Source organism: Peromyscus leucopus, chromosome 20 (genome assembly GCF_004664715.2).
Source record: "Peromyscus leucopus breed LL Stock chromosome 20, UCI_PerLeu_2.1, whole genome shotgun sequence".
Classification (NCBI taxonomy): domain Eukaryota; kingdom Metazoa; phylum Chordata; class Mammalia; order Rodentia; family Cricetidae; genus Peromyscus; species Peromyscus leucopus.
Window position 1 is genome coordinate 30,274,021 of NC_051080.1, and position 21,258 is coordinate 30,295,278.

Consider the following 21,258-nt stretch of genomic DNA (forward strand, 5'->3'; position numbering starts at 1 on the left):
TCGTCTCAACCGCCTTCCAGGCACGACACTTACCTGTCATGTTCTTTATCCACCAGGTGGTACCTGGCGCGGAAGGCCACCAGGTGAGCATAGTATGCTGGCGCAGGTATGGACACGGAGCGTGTGCAGCGCACGTAGGTGTGACACAGCTGGTATGTCAGGATCTGCAGCTCGTCCGAAGAGAATCGATTGTCATCCCAAAGCACGTGGTAGTGAGAAGGACGGCTTGTCCCCTGGAAGAGGTCAGAGGGCCAGGAAGAATCACTATGAGACCTTTCCCAGGAACCACAACAGTAATTAATTATTCCTGCTAAGACAGGCATGCTGGCACATGCCTGGGAGCCCAGCTCTGGGGAGGCTGAGGAAGGAGGAGTCCAATTGGAAGCCATCCTCAGTAAAAGGGAAACACCTGTCTTCGCCCCTCAGGGTCATCTACTTTAAAAGCCCCATACTCTAAAATAGATTATACATGTGTGTACTTACATACAGGAAACTCACAGCTAAGACATTCCCCCGCCCTCCAACCAGGCCCTGCAACACTAATCTAGGCTGACCCGCCATTGCCATTCAACAGTCTCCAGTCTTGGCTTCTTCGGCACTGGATTACAGGCAAACATCACCATGCACAGCTCACAGAGTAATAGTAAACGTGGCCATGACTCAAGCCAGCCAGCAGAGAAGATTTTCAGTGTTTCTAATACAGAGAACTGATCAAAGTCTGAGGAGACAGATGGGTGTGGAGGGTACTCCCCGCCACCATCACGGGCTGCATACCTGTGCTAAAACATCACACTGCGCCCCACACCCCATAAATATTCATCTGCTGTAGCAATAAAAAAGAAAGAACATTTTAGCAGGGGCTGCTTGAAAGACAATGCCCCCTGGATATATTAGGTAGTCTACAATGTTTTATTTGTCGTACCAAGAAAAAAAAAATCTCCCATCAAAGCCACATATTAATATTAGCATTTAAAAAGTGGGAGTTGGAAATATTTGATGGCCTTTTTTTCCCTCCAAAGTCTCCTGCAAGAAAGAGTGGCATTTGCCCAGCAGAAAGGGTGGTGGCTCCTCTCTGCCCACCCTCTATTAGCCAGTCTTCAAAGACCTACTCTAGCATCAGGAAGACAGCAGACTGCTGCCTTCTACAGGAGTCCCAGAACATTCCAGTACTTTCCTTGCCCCGGCATTTTACTGGTAGCATGCAGCTGGACATGTGCTCTCCAGGCCCCAACCACAGTGGCTTCTTCCTGTAGTCTCGACTTCTAGCTCACTAGCTGCCAGAATAGAACACTCCACACCCCCTGGCCTTGACCATCACTGTCTCTTGCGCCTTGGTCTTACCACACCCACTTCCACACGGGTTCCTTCCTACTTCCTCTTTCCCAGTGTCTGACCCAGTCTTCTGGTACCTGGGCAGGAACCCACCTCGCCTGGCCATGAACCCACCATGACCTGGAGCCCCATCGGCGTACTCACAACACACCCCAAATGTATGACAACAACCCAGACATCCCTGATTGTCAAACGGAACTGCCCTTCTTACCTGGATGCCAGCATGGCTGCACAGGTAGAAGTCAAACTCAGTTGGATGGGTGATTTTCGTGTCAACGGTTGTGCCTGCTGGAATGTTCCCACTCTTCCCAACCTGCAACAACATAGAGAGCTCATCAGGCGTGGCGGGGTGGGTGGGCAGAACTTAACTTGGGCTGCGGTTATTGTTCACACCGCATCCAGATGCTACCAGCAAGCAGTCTGTTTACGGAAGGATCTGCATTGAATAGGCTCCAATAAACTAGGCTATGCTCCAGTTCTCTATGGGGCTAAGCACGAGACCAACTCCTGAGGTCCCCACCTCCACCTCCCAAGTGCTAGAACTGCACTGTGCACCTCTGTGCTCAGCTAAAAATATTTCAGTTACACATACAAAACACACAGAGATTCTGCTGGGTGTGGTTACTTTTGTGCTTTCCTTGCTAGCACAAACAATAATGCCATAAAATCCCTCTATTGTTTATTTATAGACAGGGTCTCATGTTGTACCCCAGGCTGGACTAGAACTCACAGAGTATTGTAGACTGGACCAAACTCATGGCAATCCTCCTACTTCGGCCTCCTGAGTGCTGGGTGACAGGCTTGTCACTATGCTCAGGCAAACAATTCCTATACACAATCTCCTTGAACACTCAGGTCATTTCTTGTTTTGGCAGGACGGACACAGAAACTGTCAGAATCGTGTTCCAAGCTGGTGATGGATCTGTACTCCCATCACCAGTGTGGGCATTTCCTCTTGAAATGGACTGGGTGCTATGTCCTCTGGTCAGTCCTCCAACAGCCTTGTCCTTGGAGGCAGGACCAGGGAAACAGAAGGAGACACAACACCTCATGGCTGGGGAGTGGACACGCTGGCTTGGAGCCTCTGACCTGGATCTCAGTCACTGCCCACGCCTGTCCACACTTAGTGTTATGACGTGGTAAATAACCCCTCCTTTCTACAGCGGCACAAGCTTTGTGGGTTGTTTTTAAAATGTGTGTTCTTACTCCTTACTGTCCTCTGCCACGTTTTGTGAGGATCCACAGCCGAGGTCTGTGTAGGAAATCTGCCTGTCAAGCTTTCTGGGCCCTAAGACTTCCAGCATGGGTGACTTTAAAAAAAAAATTGTGGGTTTTAGCTCCAGAGATGATTTTGTAAATACATATAACTCCATAAGCATCTGTGACACATTTCAAAATTCTCCGGCTAAGTGTCACTGTCTGTGAGGAACTGCCGTCGCCTGTCTCCTCTGCTTCCATGGAGGGGTCCCCTCCCTCCTGCACACGCTGTCCTCACTCCTTTCTTATTAGTGCCCATCCTGGGGGAGGGAGGCTGTCTCCAGGCACTAATACCTCCGGCAGCAGAGACACAGGCCTGGAAGCTCCACAGCTTCCTTTCATGGTCTGCAGGGCCATTTCTCATTTTATAATCGGTGCACTCGAGTCTGCGGGCTGAGCTGATTTGGTATGAAACCGTTTGAGTGCTCTGTAGTTTTCTCTTTGTTCTATCTGTAATGCATGAGCTACGGGCAGCCAAGTGAAAGTGTCAAGCTTTCTTAAACTTCATTTGCATAATGATCAAAACATATGGTTTCTACGAGATTAAGGTTTAGAAACCACCCGAGGCTTCCTGGTCCTCCCATGTGAATCTGCCACCTGCTGCTCTTCTCACCATCTCCAGGCCCTGCTCCCACCCGCTCCCACCCACGCTCGCCTGTTTCAGGTTCTGACAGAGGTGTGCCACAAAATCCACCTGTGTGCTACTGTACTCGTCAATTTCCCCTCGAGGTTCTGTGAGCTTTTGTTGGTCTTTCATCTTCATGTCATTTTAGGATATAGCACTGGAGACACTGGAGAACATAGCTATAGTACTGTATTGTTGAGTGGTTCCTTTCACTGTGGCAAGGGACACCTCCGTCTCCCCACAGACAAACACTGGGCCACCCTGGAGGAGGCCATGGGGCAGAGCTGAACCGCAATGACCACCATGCAGCAGAGTGTGGTGACCCTAGCGGATGAGTCTGGACTCACAGTACTGGCTTCAGGGTCTGGTAGACACCCCGCAGTCCTGCCCTTCCGGGTGAAGCACAGAAAACACATTTCTGGGTCTGGGGAGATGGCTTAGTCAGTACAGTGCATGCCACGCAAGCACAGGGACCTGGGTTTAATCACTGGAACTGTCATGAGTTCTGACACTTTTGTCTCTGAAACACCTCTAGATCATTGATCAGATACATGACATTTCACCCATGGACTTCCCTCACCAAAGCCGGGGGTGGGGGGTGTCTTGCTAGACACCTGAGCCTGGATCCTCAGGAAGCCCTGCCTCTCAGGACAGTCTCCCCAGACTGTGACAGCCCCAGGGCTGAGACTCACCCGCTCATTCTTGTCTGTGCAGAAGAGGCGTGTGTGGTGGCGCTTCTGCACCACGATGAACGTGATCCCCGGCTGGTAGTCCTTCTCCAGCTTGATGCAGGCCTCTCGGATGGCCAGCAGCTCATGATGGAGGACCTGCAGGAGAGGGCAGCCATTAGGGGCCTTGATCTGCAGGCAGCTTAGCCAGGGCTAGGCCAGGGGCACCCCTCTGCCTTCTGCCAGCCAGCTTGCCTGCTTTCATTCTGCTGCTGTGATAAAAAAGACTCCAAAGGCCAACGTGGAAGAGAAGAGGGTGTATCTTACATCTAGCTTATACTTCTAGACCACAGCCCATCACTGAGCTAAGGAAGGGCATGAACTCAATAGAAAACATGGAAGAATGCTACTCGTTGGCTTGTGTTCTGTCCCCCCCCCCTTTTTTTTCTGATTAGCCTGTAACTCAGTATGTAGACAAAGATGGCCTTGAACTCACAGAGATCTACCTCCTCTGTCTCCCCAGGGGCGGGGAGTAAAAGGATGCACCAGTATACTCAGCTCAGCTAGCTTCCTCATACAACCCAGGCCCACTTGTCTGGGGATGGTGCCGCCCACAGTAGACTGTGCCTGCCTACATCAAGTAGCAATATGAAAATGTCCTACAGATATGATGCTGACAGGCCAAGTTAATTGAGATAACTTCTTGAGGTTCCCCTTTCCCAGATAACTCTAGTTTATATAGATTTGATAATAAAAATTATGGCCCAACTTTTATCTACATGGAGATCGAGGGCACCCAGGTTTTATGGTTAAAACTAGAAAGCGCACAAAACTGCTTGGCCTGGGATTCACAATTATTCTCATTATATTCTCACAGTGCTCAGTAAAGAGCACTGTGAATACTCGTGGACGTGGACAACGGAGCCATTTGTCACTTGCTTGCTGAGAGGACAGGAAAGACACATGGGGCAAACACTGTCTTGAGCCAGACCTGAGCTCCTTGGCTGAGATATCAAGCGGCACTCAGCAACAGCCATTCTGTCCACCTGTCACCTGTCAGCCCTGAAAGTGAAGGTGTCCCGGGACAGAATGGCAGTACATAGATGGGTACTGGGACTTTGGTTGAGATAGTATCTCCCCATGCTGCTCAACTTAGCCACAAGGCCTTGGCTCAAGCAATCTTCCCACCCAAGATTCCAGAGTGGCTGGGACTGCAGATATAGGCGGCCAAGCTGCTCTTCAGTGCTCTCTCTGTCTCTCTCCTCTCCCCCCTTTCTTTCTGAGACGTCTTACTACACTGCCCTGGCTGGGCTGGAACTCAGAGATCCACCTGCCTCTGCCTCATGAGCTAGGATTAAAGGTATGTGCTACCATGCCTGGCCACCTCAGATTTAACAGTCTCCATCAAACACTGTTTACAATGCTTCAAAAGTATGTCTACAACTCTAGTGCAGACAATTCAGCTGTGGGGAATCTGGGATTCTCGGAGGGGTAGAGCTGAGAAAGGCAGGTTCAACCCCTCTACCAGAGAGGAGGACTTAGAAAGCCTGCGAGTACAGAAAGCTCTACGTAGAGGCAGCGGGCTCTGGGTCACGGCGTACACCGTGGAGGCTGTCACCAAGGCTCCTGCAGAGCACAGCTCCGGAGGCTTGGCCAGGAAGGGCCGGGGATGACAGTGTACTCCTTCCCAGGAGCCAGGAGTGTCTGTTCTGAAAAGGAAGAGCTGCAGCTTGCACCCCGGATAGGAAGGCAAATGCACATGTCCTCTGTTGGATGTCATCAGCCTGGGATCAAGGCAAGCAGATTCTCAAGCCCTTCAGACCTTGGACTAGGGTGAGGTGGAGAAAGTAGTAGCCCTGACCAGCAGGGGAAACCCAGGGCAGCAGCTCCTCAAGTTCCAGGCCACAGCGGGCTCATACTGCTACTGAAGTTTGGCTGGAGTATCTGCAAGGCACTCACTGTCCTGGGCACTTATGAGGCCTACAGCTCTCCAATCCCACCGTATTGGTCCCTAAACACTATCTTCAAAGAGCTCCAAGCTGTCATTGGACCCTAAACCCAATCCTCATATTCCTTGGCTTGGTTCCACCCTCACCTACATACGCCCGAGCTTGTATCTGCAACGGCACTCCTGTCTTCCCCCACCATGGGCCCCAGAATCTCATATGGCATAGCTTGAACCCGTAATCTGCCTTCCACACTGTGACCAGACGATCAGCAAAAGGCCGGGAAGACAGTTGCCTGCAGCCCACCTGCTGGAACTGGCCCTCGGAGACGCCATCCCTGTAGAAGATGATGCGGGTGGGCTTGAAGCGGGTCGACTTGTAGAACTGGATGAGCAGCTCACGGACCATGGCAGCCAGGTCCTGGATGATCTCCTGTCGGTGCTGCTGGACACGCACGGTGGCGCAGTAGCGGTTGGGGTGTGCGTCCATGCTGCCCACGACCTGTGGGACACACAGTTAGCAGGGGGCGAGGGCTCCAGGGGTCCCTCTTTCAGGGTCCTGCTGGACGACCTGTGAAGAAGCATCTCTCCACATCGTCCCTCACAGCAGAAGTTGCTGCTAAGTACCTTCTAAAGATGGTACCCAAGAGAAGGCAAAACTGGCTGGGCGGTGGTGGCGCACGCCTTTAAGCCCAGCACTCAGGAGGCATGGGCAGGCAGATCTCTGTGAGTTCGAGGCCAACCTGGTGTACAGAGTTCCAGGACAGCCAGGGCTGTTACACAGAGAAACCCTGTCTTAAAAAAACCGAAAAACTAAAAAACAAAAAGAAAGAAAGAAAAAAAAAAGGCAAAACTGCCCCTCACCGTGTATAAGGTCAGAGGAGGTGGTTGAATTATCTGTGCAAAAAAGCAACAGGGGAGTCTCTAGTTTTTCTAGAGCAAACGCTTCTCCAAAAAGTCATACGCACATCGAAGACTTACTATCTCCAGACTTTGGTCCCTAGGAAGGGCACAGCCCCTTGGAGCAAGCTGGCTGTTTAAGGGGTCATCTGAAGGAGCAAACCAGAGAGCCAGCCAGAGTGCCCACCATGGGGCTTCCAGGGTTCTGAGATCAGGGGACCCAGGGTAAACTGGCCAGCTGCAGCTAGGCCTGCCCACTTCCGAGCTGGGGGAAACACTTCCCTATACCTTGAAAGCACTACGACAAGGGCTCTGTGTCCCTGGGCAGCAGGCGACCTGCTACCCCTCTGAGAAGCTTTACAGAACAATGTCTCTATGCCCTCCCAGAATTCCTTGCTCTGGACCTTGCCTGGGGTTACAATTTTTCTCTCAAACCTACAATTTCCCTCTTATACTTTGGGAAAATAGACCCAGAGATATTTCAAGCTGGTATAAAGAGAAATAAGCCAACATGAGTGGAAACCTGTTCCTATTGATTGAGAACTGTGGGCACCGGGGATAAACACATAGATTTCTGCTCCTGAGAATTTGATAAGCCTGGCTCTGATGCCTAATCTTGTTTGTTTGAAATCAACTTAAACCCAAGCAGCTAGGCATGCCTGTGAGGGATTTTCTTGATTGCATCAGCGGAGGTGGGAAGACCCACCCTAAATCTGAGTGGCACCTTCTAGTGGCAGCCTTTTGCATTTTGCCTGCTTGTCCAGACTCTTGTTGGCAAGTTGGACTACAGAGACATCCAGCCTCGTGGACTGAACAAGTACTGATTATTCTAGGCCTTTCCATTGTAAGACTACATCCTCTACGCCGCCCAATAAATCTGTGTGTGTGTGTGTGTGTGTGTGTTCTGGACTGATACACTGGCCTAAGCCTCCAAAGCCTACAGAGAGAGAGGACCTGTGCACAATGACCCAGGAAAAAAAAAAAAAAAAAAAAAAGCTAATGGTGACCAGGTGGAGCCCCAATGTGGCCAAAGACCTGGTACCCCAGCTCCAGACGCCACCTGCAATCCAAACCTGAGAACTCTGCCCAGCGCACATGACGCAAATGGGGGCTCCTTCCAGTCTGGAAGCTGGAATGGGGTCTCGTCCTATACGGCATCCCATACCCCAGCCTTTAAGACAGATCAAACAATGGCAGAGTGTGGCTTGAGGCTGAGGCTCAGCTGGGGGTAAGGCTGCCACTGCCATGTCGAGTAAGGGGTGCTGGGGCCCACTCAGACGGAGGCTGTATGCATGCACAGGGCCTGTAGGTCCGATTCCACACCAGGTGAGCACTTCTCTGAGGCACTCATGTTGGAGAAACTGATCATGCCAGAAGGTACTTGTGGGGATAGGAACTAAGGGTTCAGACAAGCAATCCACAACAGCCTGCTGCTTCCTTAAACACATTCAGCTACCCTGGCTCCAGAACCCTGGATTCTTGACTAGAGTGACAGGGAAGGTCTTCTGAGAACAGGGAGCAGCTGCTGAATGGTCAGCCAAGGCTGCCGTGATGGACGGGGGAAGCCCACCAAATACACCACAGACAGCAGGGTAGGTGGCAGCCTGCACACCCCTGTGACACCCTCAGTAGCCCCTCCAGTCACCATTTTGCCATTAAATCATGATCTGACCAACCAAGCAGGTGAGTAAGCTCCATGTCTTTCTCCTCGCCACACCACAGCAATAGACCACCGACCCTTGAGGGCCAAGGGTGCCCCAAGCAGCATGGCACCAGAGGAGAGCCCAGAGGACAGTGTGGACACTTACTGCAGCAATCGAAGGCTTCTTCCCATCCCCAGCTGGGGGGTGGGTGACATCGGCTCCCAGGAAGATGACAGGTTGCTGGAACACTGGAGGCCTAGAAGAAAGTGGGTGTGGGAGGCCCCGGCTTAGGACAACGCATGGATGTCTGACAACATAAGCAATATAAGTCAAGTTGTTCCCGTCCCTCTCTGGGGGACAACCCTAGCGGTAATATGTACACTTCCTAAAAGATCTTCCTGCCTCCACCCCACTGCCTGGATGACAGGCATGAACCACCAAACCCACCTGGTTTAGGCTGTGCCAAGGCTTGAACCCAGGGCTTCACGGATGCTATGCAAGCCCTTTACAAGTGAGAGGCACCCCCAGCAACCCCAACAGAATCTGTGTCCTTAGAGACACACACAGAAAGCCTACTGGGTTAAACAACGAGGCCTGGGATGCACCGGAGCAAGATCTGAGTATGCAGCCATCTTGGCTGGGCACTGGGGGTGCCTTGTTCAAGGCCTCCTACCTCCATAGGGTACTCTAGGATCTCACCTGCCCCATGACTCATCCTCTTGGGGCTGCCAGAGCACAGAAGGAGCTGAAGTAGCATCCTGGGCCTCCAACCACAGCATGTACCCCCAACTCCCAATACCCTAGTCACCTCCTTTCATGGCCACCAATTCTGGCTGAGACCTCCAGGCTGAAGGTTCACTCCCTGAGGGGGTGGTGTGTATATAGCCAGGGCAGGGGAGACAGGGACAATGAAAGCTCTCCACGCATCAGCCAGAGGACTGCCAGGCCTGTCCTGCCTCCTGTATTGTAGGGGCCTGGCCTGTCATACAGTTCCACTAGGAGCAGCCCCTAACTTTATTTCCATCGTAGCTGTTCTTCTAAGAAGCAACAAGAACACAGAGGCCAGTGGCACACATCCGCACCCACTGTCTGCCACCAGCAATCTTGTGGCTGCTGCTTATGGCTGGAGAGGGGACACAGCGTAGGCATCAGCAAGGGGTTTAGTCAGCCTGTCTTCTTGTGATTTTCTTTTTTCCCTTCGTTTTGAGACACAGTCTCATGTATCCCAGACTAGCCTTGGACTTCTGACCCTCCTGCCTCTACCTCTCAAATTCTAGGACCATAAGACTATGCCTCCACATCTGGTTAACTGCCAGGCCCCACATGCAGCCCTTAGTGCCAAGAGACTTGATTCTTCTAAAGGTAGCCTGAGACTATTACAAAGAACCCGAAGACAATTTGACGCCTGTCAGCATCGAGAGGTGAGGGGGCCAGAAGGGCATCTTTGTCCCTAAGAGTAGAGACTGACATAGCCACAGAACAGAGAAAGCACTTCCTGAGCGTTAGGCATGTGCCCTTTCCAGCGAGGGGAGGCTAAGTGTTAGGGAAGTTGCCTGCCACTTCGAAGACACAGATTGTTTGTGGCACTGTGGTCCTGCTAACCATGCTCAAGATGTCTGTGTCCCCTGGTCTCCCTCTCCTCTGTGGACAGTTAAAGCAGGAGCTGGGTGCTCCACTGCAGATGCTGATCACTGCCCACCACTACCAAGCCACCCAGCAGACACAGTCGGGTAGGGTAGCAGCTGTCTTCCTGCACAGGGGTGGATGTGACTCACCTGCCATGAGCAAAGACACACCTGCCCTCGGCTTCCTCTCATCTTTCATCTGTAGCCAAACAAAGCTTCCCAGGAGCCCAGGCTGCTGCTGCCTCACAGGCCCCTTCTAACTCAACTCTATGCTGTCATGGCAACAAGATTCCTCCTTCAAGGTCTCCAGTGACTGCCACATCACTGGGTCCAATGATCAGGCCACACAGTGTGGCTCATTGGCATTTTGTGATATAAGACACACTTCCCTTGAGTGCCATGACTCGGATGCCTCCCCTCCTTGCCGCCTCTTTCTGTCTGCTACCCTGAACTTTACCTTGGGCACAGGGCTCAGATCTCCTTGCTATTCACTCAAGGGTGCTCATGCAACCTCATGGCGTTAATACCAGAGGACGCCTGGGCTCTAACAACGAGCCTCCTCCTCTCTCCTGGCACAGGCCAGAGTCCAGCTGCCCAGCCCAAGCCGCTCCTCTGTCATGAGGGCCCTGTCTTTGACACTGACGAGACCAAGAGCTTGAGACGACTGTCGCTCTCCCACTTCAGTCTCTTTAATCTAGTCCACCTGTCTCTCTCTCCAAAATAATCTGGGCTCCTCAGCCTGCCTGTCCCCGACTCATCCTGGCACAGGCCAGAACAAGAGGCCTCCTGAGACCATGCCACACGGAGCCACAGCCAGTCCCTCAGAACACAGGCTTGTCCATCCTCCCCCTGGTCTTTATAGGCAGTTCCTCAACCAAAGCGATTACTGTGGTCACTCTCTTTTGCCTCCACCACGGGCCCACAGTCTGAGGAAGGGCAAACATTAACTTTGGCCTTGTCCTCTAACCTCAGGAGGCACATGAGGAAGAAGACACAGCTCCACACCCGCAGCCCTCAGCCCTCTGGGGGCCTGCTGGCTGCCGGTGTGTGGCCTGACTTCCTGGGCCAGGCACAGGCCCCATCAACACTGGCTCCGATATGGAGCTTTCCGTCCAGAGTGCTCTGATCCCACCAGTGAGAGCTACAAGTGGCAAACACCGGAGTCTACACCGCAGGAATGCTCCAGGGATCAGCTGACGGGTGTGGGGGCCCATCTCCTGGGCATTCCAAACAAACCCCTCTTGACCTCGATCTCACAACTCTGTAGTGGAGCTTGCTGGCCCCAGCACAGGCAGCAGGGGTGGCAGTGGCCCCACACTAATTTCCAACTATTAGGGAGCCCAAAAGTCATCCCACATGACCTGCAGACACCTCTCACCGACCATCCAAACCAGCCGGTGTCTATGCAGCGGGGTGGGGCCACCTCACCTGCCCTGTGGCAGCAGGATGTTGTTGACGCCTCCCAGTTTGACATTGATTTTTAGGCAGAGATTGGACAGGGTCTGGGGCGTGGTCCTCTGCACGTTCTTCATCTGCACGCACTGGGTGGCCATCCCCAGCACTGTGTCTCCCACACGCTTGACTTCGGCTGTGGAGCAGAGGTACACATGTCACAGCTCCCAAAGAGGAGCAGCTGCCTCCGGCCCCCACGTGGACTGCACGCTGCAGTGTTCAGCCACGGCACCTGCCCCAGGCACCTGTCTGTAGCCCGTCTGTGGCAGAGGCTGGCAGGTGGAGGGGCAGAGCTCCCGCCCGCACCCGGCACTGCCAGGCACCTGGGCCTGCCTCACCCTCATCAGGACGGGAAGCTGGAGGCACATCTCACACCACCCATTTGTGAACCGGGGCCCAGGGTGGGGTGAGCAGAAGCCGGCTAGAACGGAGGCTTCGTCATTCCTCAGGAGGAATGACACCTCATGTTAAAGCAAATGCCTGGGTAGCTAAAAATAAAAGCACCGGCCTCCTCAAAACCTTTGGCAAACACAGAACCAACATCAAAGAGCTGTGGGGGATCCAGACTCCCCCATCTCCAGATTCCTTCCCGAAGCAGCTGGTCATTGCTCCTAGGGCTGTTCTAGAAACCAGGACTCCAGGGGCAATACTCATGGAATCCAAACAGCACCACTACCGTAAGAAAGCCTTTGAACTTGGAGGGAGAAGGGTGGCTTCCACGGGTCTGTATCTGCCTGTGGCTAGATAGAATAGACAGCTGCTTTTCTTGGCCCCTGCACCACCAGATCTCACACCAACACCCTTCTGGCTGGAAGCCCGTGCGAGCAAACAGCTCTCACCTTGCAGACCTGTCCATATACCCTCCCCGCCCCCTGAGAACCTCCTGAACAGAAGGCTGTACCCGATTCATTCCCTTTTTGCCTGTATTACCAGGCTTCGCGCTGATAAATGAGCAAATTCCCTCTCACATAAGGAAGTCCACCCTTGACTGGGGTGGTAGCAGGGGTCACACATGCTGAGTCCAGGGGACTCAAGGGTCAGTGGGGCTTCCTCAGGGAACACTGGCACATTAGGGGACCCTCCTCCACCTGCCCACACTGCGCCACAGCCACAGCATGAACATGAAACCAACCCTCAAGTCACATTACGGGCCACAGCGTTGCTAGATTCCTGGGACTGTGGCCTCAGGCAAGACAATGAGGATGACTCCAAGCCCTGACAAGAGCGACCAGACTTCCCTGTCCCCTCTCTGGCTTAGGTCTGGGCAAGAAGCAACCACTCAGTTCAGTCAACAGGAAGGGGACCAGGCAACCCACACCCACCGTAACCCACTCAAATCCCTAAGCCTGCAGAGAGCTGACATTTACCATACACAGGCGTTTTGCCAGGCAGGATGACCACCACCAGCTGCAGACCAGCGTAGGTGTTCTTCAGGTGTCGGAACATGGGCTCCACACTGTCTGCCCCCTGTGCGTATTTACAGAAGCAGGGCTGACCCTGGATAGGCATCCCAGCGTCTCTTGAGATCTTCCTCAGTTGCTCTGTGAAGGACCTGAGGGAAAATGCAACCTTGGTGAGATGTATTGCGGATGGTAAGGATGCCATATCAACTAGGGTTTCTGAATAAGGTTTACAAAGTGGGGGCGGAGAGAGGATGCCACTGGTCTCTGGTGGCCCACGACTTTGATCCCAGCACTCGGGAGGCAGAGGCAGGTGGATCTCTGAGTCATGAATACAAGGCTAGCCTGGTCTACAGAGTGAGTTCCAGGACAGCCAGGGCTATACAGGGCTACACTGTCTTGGGAAAAAGAAAAAGAAAAAAAGAAAAAAAAAACAAGCAAAAAACCATGTTTATGCAGGTTAGAATTAAGTTTCTTCAGGGCTGGGAATGGAGCTCATTTGACAGAGCGCTTGCCTAGCATGGGAAAGGTTTGGTCCCCAACACTACACATTCCAGGCATGGTGATGGATGCCTGGAATCTCAGCATTTGTGAGAGGCAGGAGGGTGCAGAGTTCAAGGTCATTCATGACTACATATGGAGTTCTAGGCTAACCTGGGACACACGAGACTGTCTAAACAATGAATAAATAAGCTTTTATTGCCTTGGCCTTCAAGGGCTAGAGGTAGGGGGTGGGTACCTTGCCATGCTAGAATTAAATCTCAGATAAAGGCAGAAATCAAAGCTATATCAACCCATGGAAGGTGGGGTGGGCTACACACCCACGCAAGGCCCAGGGATGACGACGCTGGGATAAAATGGCAGAGATGAAATGCATGCTTGCTGTCTCCCCTTAGTGACACAGAGTGGATTTTCTGTGCCATGCAGGCACAAGCTGGGCTAGCAGACACAGGAACAGGAGAAAGTAGGACAAGGGGCACTCAAGCAGAGTCAGGTGACCCTGAGACTGACTGCGTCTATGCTCAGAGTAAGAACACGTCCAATCAGCAGTGAAGATTCCCACCCAGTGGGTCGGTATTCACCTCCCCATACATATACAGAGCCCGTGCGTGTGCACCTGCCATCATGCCGACAGGTGGGCATGCCTCTGGATAGGGAGGGCATGGGTGGAAGGTGGGCAGGGGGTGGTCAGGACCCAGCCTCTCCTCTGCCTTTGTTTTCACTGGGGTTCTGGCTCATTCTGTTAGAAGTACATGCCACCAATCAACGGGAGACAGCCTCCGGCCAGGGAACTCTGCCCTGCATTGGACACTGTTACTGAAGGGCCTCTTGCTGAGGTGGTCAGGTGACAGTTACACCCTTGCAGGCTCTGGGGTCCTCCTTTTACTGCCCCAGAGAGGCAGAAAACAAATGTCTCACTTCCCTCTAGCCTTGGAACAAAAGTACAAGCCCAGGGCACATTCTTGTTGGCACCGGTCAAGGTTGGTCATGCCTAGGCTCCCCTGCCACTGGCCCAATGATGCTCACAGTGTCCTGGGCTGAGAAGCAGGGTCTCTGCGGGCTGTTGTACCCACCTGCCCCGAGCTACTGGAAAAAGGGCAAAGCATATGCCAAAGCTTGCTGGGTTCACTGTGACCCCTCCCCTCACGTGCGAAGAGAACAGCCACTGCTCCCAGCACGACTGTCACCCTGTTTCACAATCCCTTCCCATCCAGTTCCCTGTTTTCCGTTTCACTTAATGCAGATGTGGCACAGCAGCACTAGGGAAAGGTGCTGGGGAAAGCCTGACGGCCTGAGTTCAATCCCTGGGGCCCACGTGGTGGGAAGAGAGAACCAACTTCCTCAACTTAGCCTCCGACACCCACATGGGTGCTGCAGTGGATATACACATATCCACCCTGCCACACCAACAAATAAATAAATCTAATTAAAAATTTTAGTCAGGCATGGTGGCACACACCTTTAATCCCAGCATTTGGGAGGCAAAGGCCAGTTGATCTCTGAGTTCAAGCCCAGCCTCGGTTTACATAGTGAGTTCCATGATAGCCAGAGTTACATAGACCATGAATTTTTTTTTAAAAAAAAAAAAAAAGAAAAGAAAGAGGAAACCTCAGAGTTAAGTGTCCACTTCTACTTCCTCAGTGACTAATTTCTATTGAGATGGAGTCAAGTGTTGCCCAGGCTGAGATTAAGGAAATTTTGCCCCTCAGCCTCCTGGGTGACTGTGAGTACAGGTGTGCATCTCCACGCCACTCTGCCTGGACTTTTATCCTGCTTTTTGTCATTTTTCTGTACTGAAGACTGAGCCCAGGCCCCTGTGAGTGGTATTTCCTGTGCTCGACTGTATTTTCAGCCCACTGATCAGGTGCTCTGACCTCGTCTCATCTCAAGTCCTGGGGGTCACCCTTGCTCGGCGAGTGTTCTTTGTTAGAGAAAGGCTTGCAACTGCTGACATCAGAACCCCAATGACCCGCCCTCTAACCAACAGAAACAGGACCAGGAGGTCTCAAGCAGGCTTACTTCAGATGAACTTCCGTGCACTGGCGCTGGGGTGCGAAGCAGGCGATGGCCCACACCTTTATCTCGATGCCTGTGTGAAACTGCTTGTTTCTCATGTCCCACACACCCTGGACAGGGGTGGCAATCGCCTTGTTCTGTAAATAAAGTGGTTGGGAGTGAGGAAACAAATGGGAACACTCTTGCTGCTGGTTCCCCAGACCAACAATGACTCCTAACGCACCAGGCCATGACCGGTGTGTTGTCTCCATCTCTCTAGCACCCCCTAACCAGCGCAGTCAAGAACCCACACACAGGGACAGCATGGCAGGTTCTAGATGGAGGGTGGCGAGCTGGATGAGAAATGGCTGGCTGGCCGGACAGATGATGAACTTGTAGGCGGACAGGAGTGAAGAGTCAAATGAATGGATGGAAGGGATGAATAAATGAGTAGATAGAAGGATGGGATGAGCAGAGCTGGAATCATGGATAGAGGTACGAAAGGATGGGTAAATGTTTGGGGAGAATTCCCACAGAGCTACACCTGGTTTGACTCTGGAGTGTTAGCACCTAGCTTTGATCTGCCTTCTATGATTGTCACCTCCTGCCTCCTGTACCTTCTGTTTGGGGTCTTATCTGAGAGTTTCCTAGGGGTTCAAAGCCTATGAAAACTTAGTTTAAAACAACCCAGAACACTGTTGTATTCCTTCACTGAGAATTTGCATTTGGCATTGTCCCTTTGGGGGGCTTAAGAGGTTTGGGTATATGGAATTGACTTGCTAAAGGTATGAATTGTATACCAATGAAAAAGCTAAGTGACTAAGGTTCAGTCCAGAGAGAGGAATCCACCCTGAGCTGGAAAAGGCTAAGAATCATCCTTGAGGTGCCTCTGTGTCTTGATTCCATGGACCCCCATGAACTCACACCGGATATACAACATTTTGGCGCCCAACGTTAGACAAGAAGAACAGAAGATCTGGATAGCTTAAGGACTGGAGAAAAGTTCGCTCTCAGGGTAAGAGGACTCCAGGATTGGCAGGGTCATGGGGAATTTAAACTCCCCATCTCAGAAGCAAAAAAAAATACTAAAATGCTTGTTAAAAGAAAAAGCAGTAACTGCACAATTTTTAAAGACAGAAAGAGAATGGCTTCTGGGACAAAGAATAAATCAAGAAAATAGGCCCTTCTTAGCAGAGAAAAGGGAAAGAAAGGAAGTAAAAGGAAATTTCCCCATAGAAAAGGGAGAAATGTTCAATCAATCAAGAAAAAAGGATTTTCCTGGTAAGAAGAGGGAAAATAAAGGAATGAAAAAGGCCTCTTCTCAGTAAAAATGGAATAAGAAAAAAGCTCTTTCCAATATAAGAAATTGAGTATAGCTGAAATACTCAGAGCCCTTTCTGCCTGTCAGCTCTTTCACAGATCTGCCCATCAGGGCAGTGCTGAGGGATTACAAAGAGGGACAGCAGGTGGGCCTCACTGCTGCAGCCCCAGCCAGCACAGCAGGCCCAGAGCTTAGAATTTTCTTGTCGCCTGTTTGCTTAACTCTGGTTTAAATGTTTCTTGCTTTTTCCCTCAGAGCAGAAATAACTCAATATTAAAGATCCCTCGTGGGAAATGTTTTTTATTTTTTCCTAATAGGGGGAATAACTCATTATCAATGGTCCCTTCATGGGAGAGAGACATACTTTCAAACAAGCACAATTTCTAGTAAAAAAACAAAACAAAACAAAACAGTTGTGGTCACAGCATAAGGTACTAAGTCGACACTGCTTGAATTTCCAGAGATATTAGCCATTCATTGTATAAAGGACGTTCTCTTCTCTTGATTGTCTAGTTAACTTAAACGTTTAACTTTCTTAGTAAATGGACTAAAAGAACAAAATTCATGATTTTAAACTGTATTATTGGGTATGCTCTTGTCTGTTTATCATTACTGAAAATTCGACTCCTGCTTTCTAGAAATACTTGTTTAAATTCTATAAAAATGTTAACACCTGAAACAGATTGAGCTGTTAGCTTAGTAGATTATATGGCTACTAAGGTGAAAGCTCATAAAAATGACCTCTTACTGATAGCCTATAAAAATTATTTTTCCACTAAATAAAATACAGTCAAATTGTTTGATCCACACTGTTAATAATTGACAAGTTAAATAAACATGTTACATGGGATCTATAAAAAGGATCCTCTCTTTTACATTTTATAAAATTATTCCACAGTATTGCTTAAAGTTGCCCCTTAAAATCCTACAGAGATTGTTTAGAATGCTTTTACAGATGGCTTATGTGAAAAGGACTGTGCAAATAAATGCTGGTGGTAAAGTTGCTCAACTGTTTTTACTCCCATATTTAAAGGTAAAGCAGCTCCAATTATAGGATAGGAGGTTTTGTAACTACTGAAAAGAAAGTATTTGGACAAAGTGTTATCAACAATAAGAAGCTAAATTTGAATTACAAATAAATGGCATTGAGATTTCAGGCCTACTAGACACTAAAGATGATGTATCAGTTTGTAGGCATTGGAACCTTATCTCAAGTAAAACAAGAGTGTACAATTGATGAAATAAATATATAGAGCCTGGAAGGACAAATGGGAATGTTAAAGCCTTATGTAGCTGATGTAGCCATGAATTTATGGGGGAGAGATTTGTTACAACAATGGGGAACTCTAATATTCCTACAATTTTAGAAACAGCTCATGAAATGATGTTAAAAATGGGTATGTTCCTGGGAAAGATATTAGGAAAAATTGCCAAGGAAAATCGCAGGCTATGCAGGTTGTCCAACAACAGGACAGAATAGAAAGTGGCTATCCCAATTTGGAGTTGGGGACACTGCTGGTAACCCAACTGATCTGCCTTTAAATGATTAAATAAGAAGCCTATATGGATGGAGCAATGGCCCTTAAATAAAGAAAAATTGCAGGAGCTTAAACAACTAGTGAAAGAACAGTTAGATGCTAAGCACACAGAGGAAACTGCTAGTCCTTGGAATTCTCCTGTGTTTGTAATAAAAAAAGAGATCTGGAAAATGGAGAATTTAAACTGACTTAAGAGCGATAAATAAGTTAATTCAACCTATGGGATCTTGTAAGCCTGGAATTACTTTACCTTCTTTATCACCTAAAGATTGGCCTATTATAGTTATTGATTTAAAAGATTGCTTCTTTACTATTCCTTTACAAGAACAAGATAGAGAAAAATTTGCTTTTACAGTTCCTAATTATAATAATTCTCAACCAGTAAGGCGATATCATTGGAATGTCCTTCCCCAGGGACTGTTAAATAGCCCAACCTTATGTCAATATTTTATACAACAACCACTGGAAATGGTTCGTAAACAGTTTTCTCAATCTATTATTTATCAATATATGGATATTTTATTGGATGGTTCTGATACAGATACCTTAGGAAAAAATGTTTAAAGTGGAACAGAAAATTTTACCCTGTTGGGGATTACAAATTCCTCCTGAAAGAACACAAAGAGGAGATTCTTTTAGTTATTTAGGATTTAAATTAAGTAAACAGAGAATTTACCCACAAAAGGTACAGATTAGGAGAGATCAGTTCCACATTCTTAATGACTTTCAAAGATTTGGGGTGATAATAATTGGTTATGTCCTACCATTGGATTGTCTACTCAAGAAATAAGTAATTTGTTTCAAATTTTGGAGGATGTCTCAGACTTAAACAGTGCAAAACAATTAACAACCGAGGATAATCACACTCTAGAGGAGATGCTTGTTAAACAAAAGGGGGATATGAGGACCCCCAAGAATAGATGGCATGACAGAAACAATAGCTGCTGAAAGACATTGAATTGTGGAAAGAACTAATGAATTGAGTCAGCCCATGTATCACAAACGTTTCAACATCAAAATTGTCCAGGGGAAAGTGTTAAGGTAGGGTCGAGGTTATGTTTATGTTTCTGCAGGAGAAACGAGAAGTTGTGGGTACCAACAAAGTTAATAAAACTTAAGACATGAGCAAGAGAAATTTTCCAGATGCTTAGGCTGCTGAGATGCCTCTGGGAAGAAAAAAACACAAAAGGCCTTTGGAGCAGACAGCTAATCCTCCCACCTGGGGACAGCTTAAGAATTTTTGTGACAAAGGGGAAGCAATAATTCAGATGACTCAGAAACCTCAGAATGCTACAAATTTATACCTTGCTATGTATGCTACTGGTGGTAACTGTGCAGGTAAAAGAAACTTATCATAATTATAAGCTTTTTTCCCTAATCCTCCAATTAACTTAGCAGTAAGTTGGGGAGATACAGGTATTCCTGTAGTGGCTAATGAATCTTCTTGGCTACCTGGTCCTTATAACAACTGAGGTCCTCTTCAGCCAATGGAGGAGGGTAAAGAGATTAAAAATTATACTGTGGGAGTACAAGGAGTTCCTATTTGTATGGGAAATGGAATTCAATGTCCAAATATAACCTTTCAAGTATGGTTATCCATGGTCAATACTACCCATTATTATCATATCAAGTTTTATATGCTTCATGCATCTGGTTTTCAAGGACAGGAGATTAATGCTACTAGGTCCACAAATCTACTGTTCTGTGAGATGTGGCCTACCAACAAGGAATCTGACTGGGCACATTGGCAACAGTGTAAGAGCGAGAAACCTCCGTGCTTAATATCTCCCACAGAGACGTCATTGATTGGAGCCCTTAAGGCTTCCCCTCAAGGAAAATTCTCACTCAAGGAAAATTCTCACTCAGAGTTAAGGTGGAAGTGCTATAGTTTGAATGGAACTGTAGAAATGAGTGCTCCTGTTAATGAACCTATCCAATGGCATGGAGTTGGAATGGCAAGTCCTCTCCTGCAATTTGGCAATTCCATTCAGACTAACTTATGGAAATTAGCAAGTGCCTTCCACCCTCTTAAAGTGTGGGAAGGAAAGTTAAACATTAAGGATAAGTATACTTTGTCCTTTAGACCAAATCAAAGTCATCCTTTCACGGCATGTGTACCATTACCATACTTGTTACTAAAGGGGCCTAAATAAAATGGCACCCTAATAGTCACAGCATCATTTGTGAACGCTGCACCCTTCATACCTGTGTTAATTCTAGTATGTCTTTAAACTTAATCTCTGAAAGTTTATACATTCTTAGAGCAAGGCCAGCAATCTGGATACCAGTGAAGTTGCTGAGGCCATGGCAAGACTCACCTCTGATGATCCTTGTACAGAAGCTCGCTGAAAGAATATTAAGAAGAACACGTCGAATGGTTGGACTGATTATTGCAGTTATTATGGGAATTATTGCATTGACTGCTACTCGTGCAACAGCCGGAGTGGCGCATCATAAAGAAATTCAAACTGCTGAGTTCGTTAGAGACTGGCATAAGCATTCTACAGAACTTTGGACTGAACAAAATAAAATAATGAGATCGTTAATGAGGTAGCTGATTTGAGACGAGCTGTTATATCGTTGGGAGATCAGTTAGAAATATTGAAGGAGCAAATAAAATTAAAATGTGTTTGGAATGTTACGTCTTATTGTATTACACCTTTAAAGTTTAATGAAATCAATTATGATTGGGGGAAAAGTTAAAATGCATTTGAGGGGTCGCCCTAATTCTTCTCAAATGATTTATGGTTTACAGTAAGAAATTAAGGGAACTTTTACCAAAAAGTGACCTGATATGACAGGAATGGATGTTACGGAAAGCCTTGCAGATACTATAGCCTCATTCAACCCTGTGAATCAATCACTTTAATAGATTTCTTGTTTTAGCAAGTGTTACTCTTGTGCTAGCTATATAACCTTATTGGCTTTAAAATGTGTTTTGGCTTACTTACATGAGATTGTAAAATAGAGAAAAGGCTGAATTTACTATAAAGCTACATAATCTCCAAAATAATTGATTGTTGCATATAAAAAAAAAGGGGGGGGATATGTTGGGA

General features: G+C 48.6%; 1 protein-coding gene across 1 annotated transcript in view; it reads right to left on the minus strand.

The window, feature by feature from the left end:
- Ago2 (argonaute RISC catalytic component 2) overlaps window positions 1-21,258 on the minus strand; it is an 89,584-nt gene that overhangs the window by 11,344 nt on the left and 56,982 nt on the right. Inside the window, exons 11-18 of the mRNA XM_028885997.2 lie at window positions 15,368-15,501; window positions 12,815-12,999; window positions 11,424-11,583; window positions 8,536-8,626; window positions 6,135-6,329; window positions 3,907-4,041; window positions 1,544-1,645; window positions 34-233 (exon numbers count right to left, since the gene is read on the minus strand). Coding sequence (XP_028741830.1) covers window positions 34-233; window positions 1,544-1,645; window positions 3,907-4,041; window positions 6,135-6,329; window positions 8,536-8,626; window positions 11,424-11,583; window positions 12,815-12,999; window positions 15,368-15,501 — 1,202 coding nt within the window. The remainder of the gene's footprint in view (window positions 1-33; window positions 234-1,543; window positions 1,646-3,906; window positions 4,042-6,134; window positions 6,330-8,535; window positions 8,627-11,423; window positions 11,584-12,814; window positions 13,000-15,367; window positions 15,502-21,258) is intronic.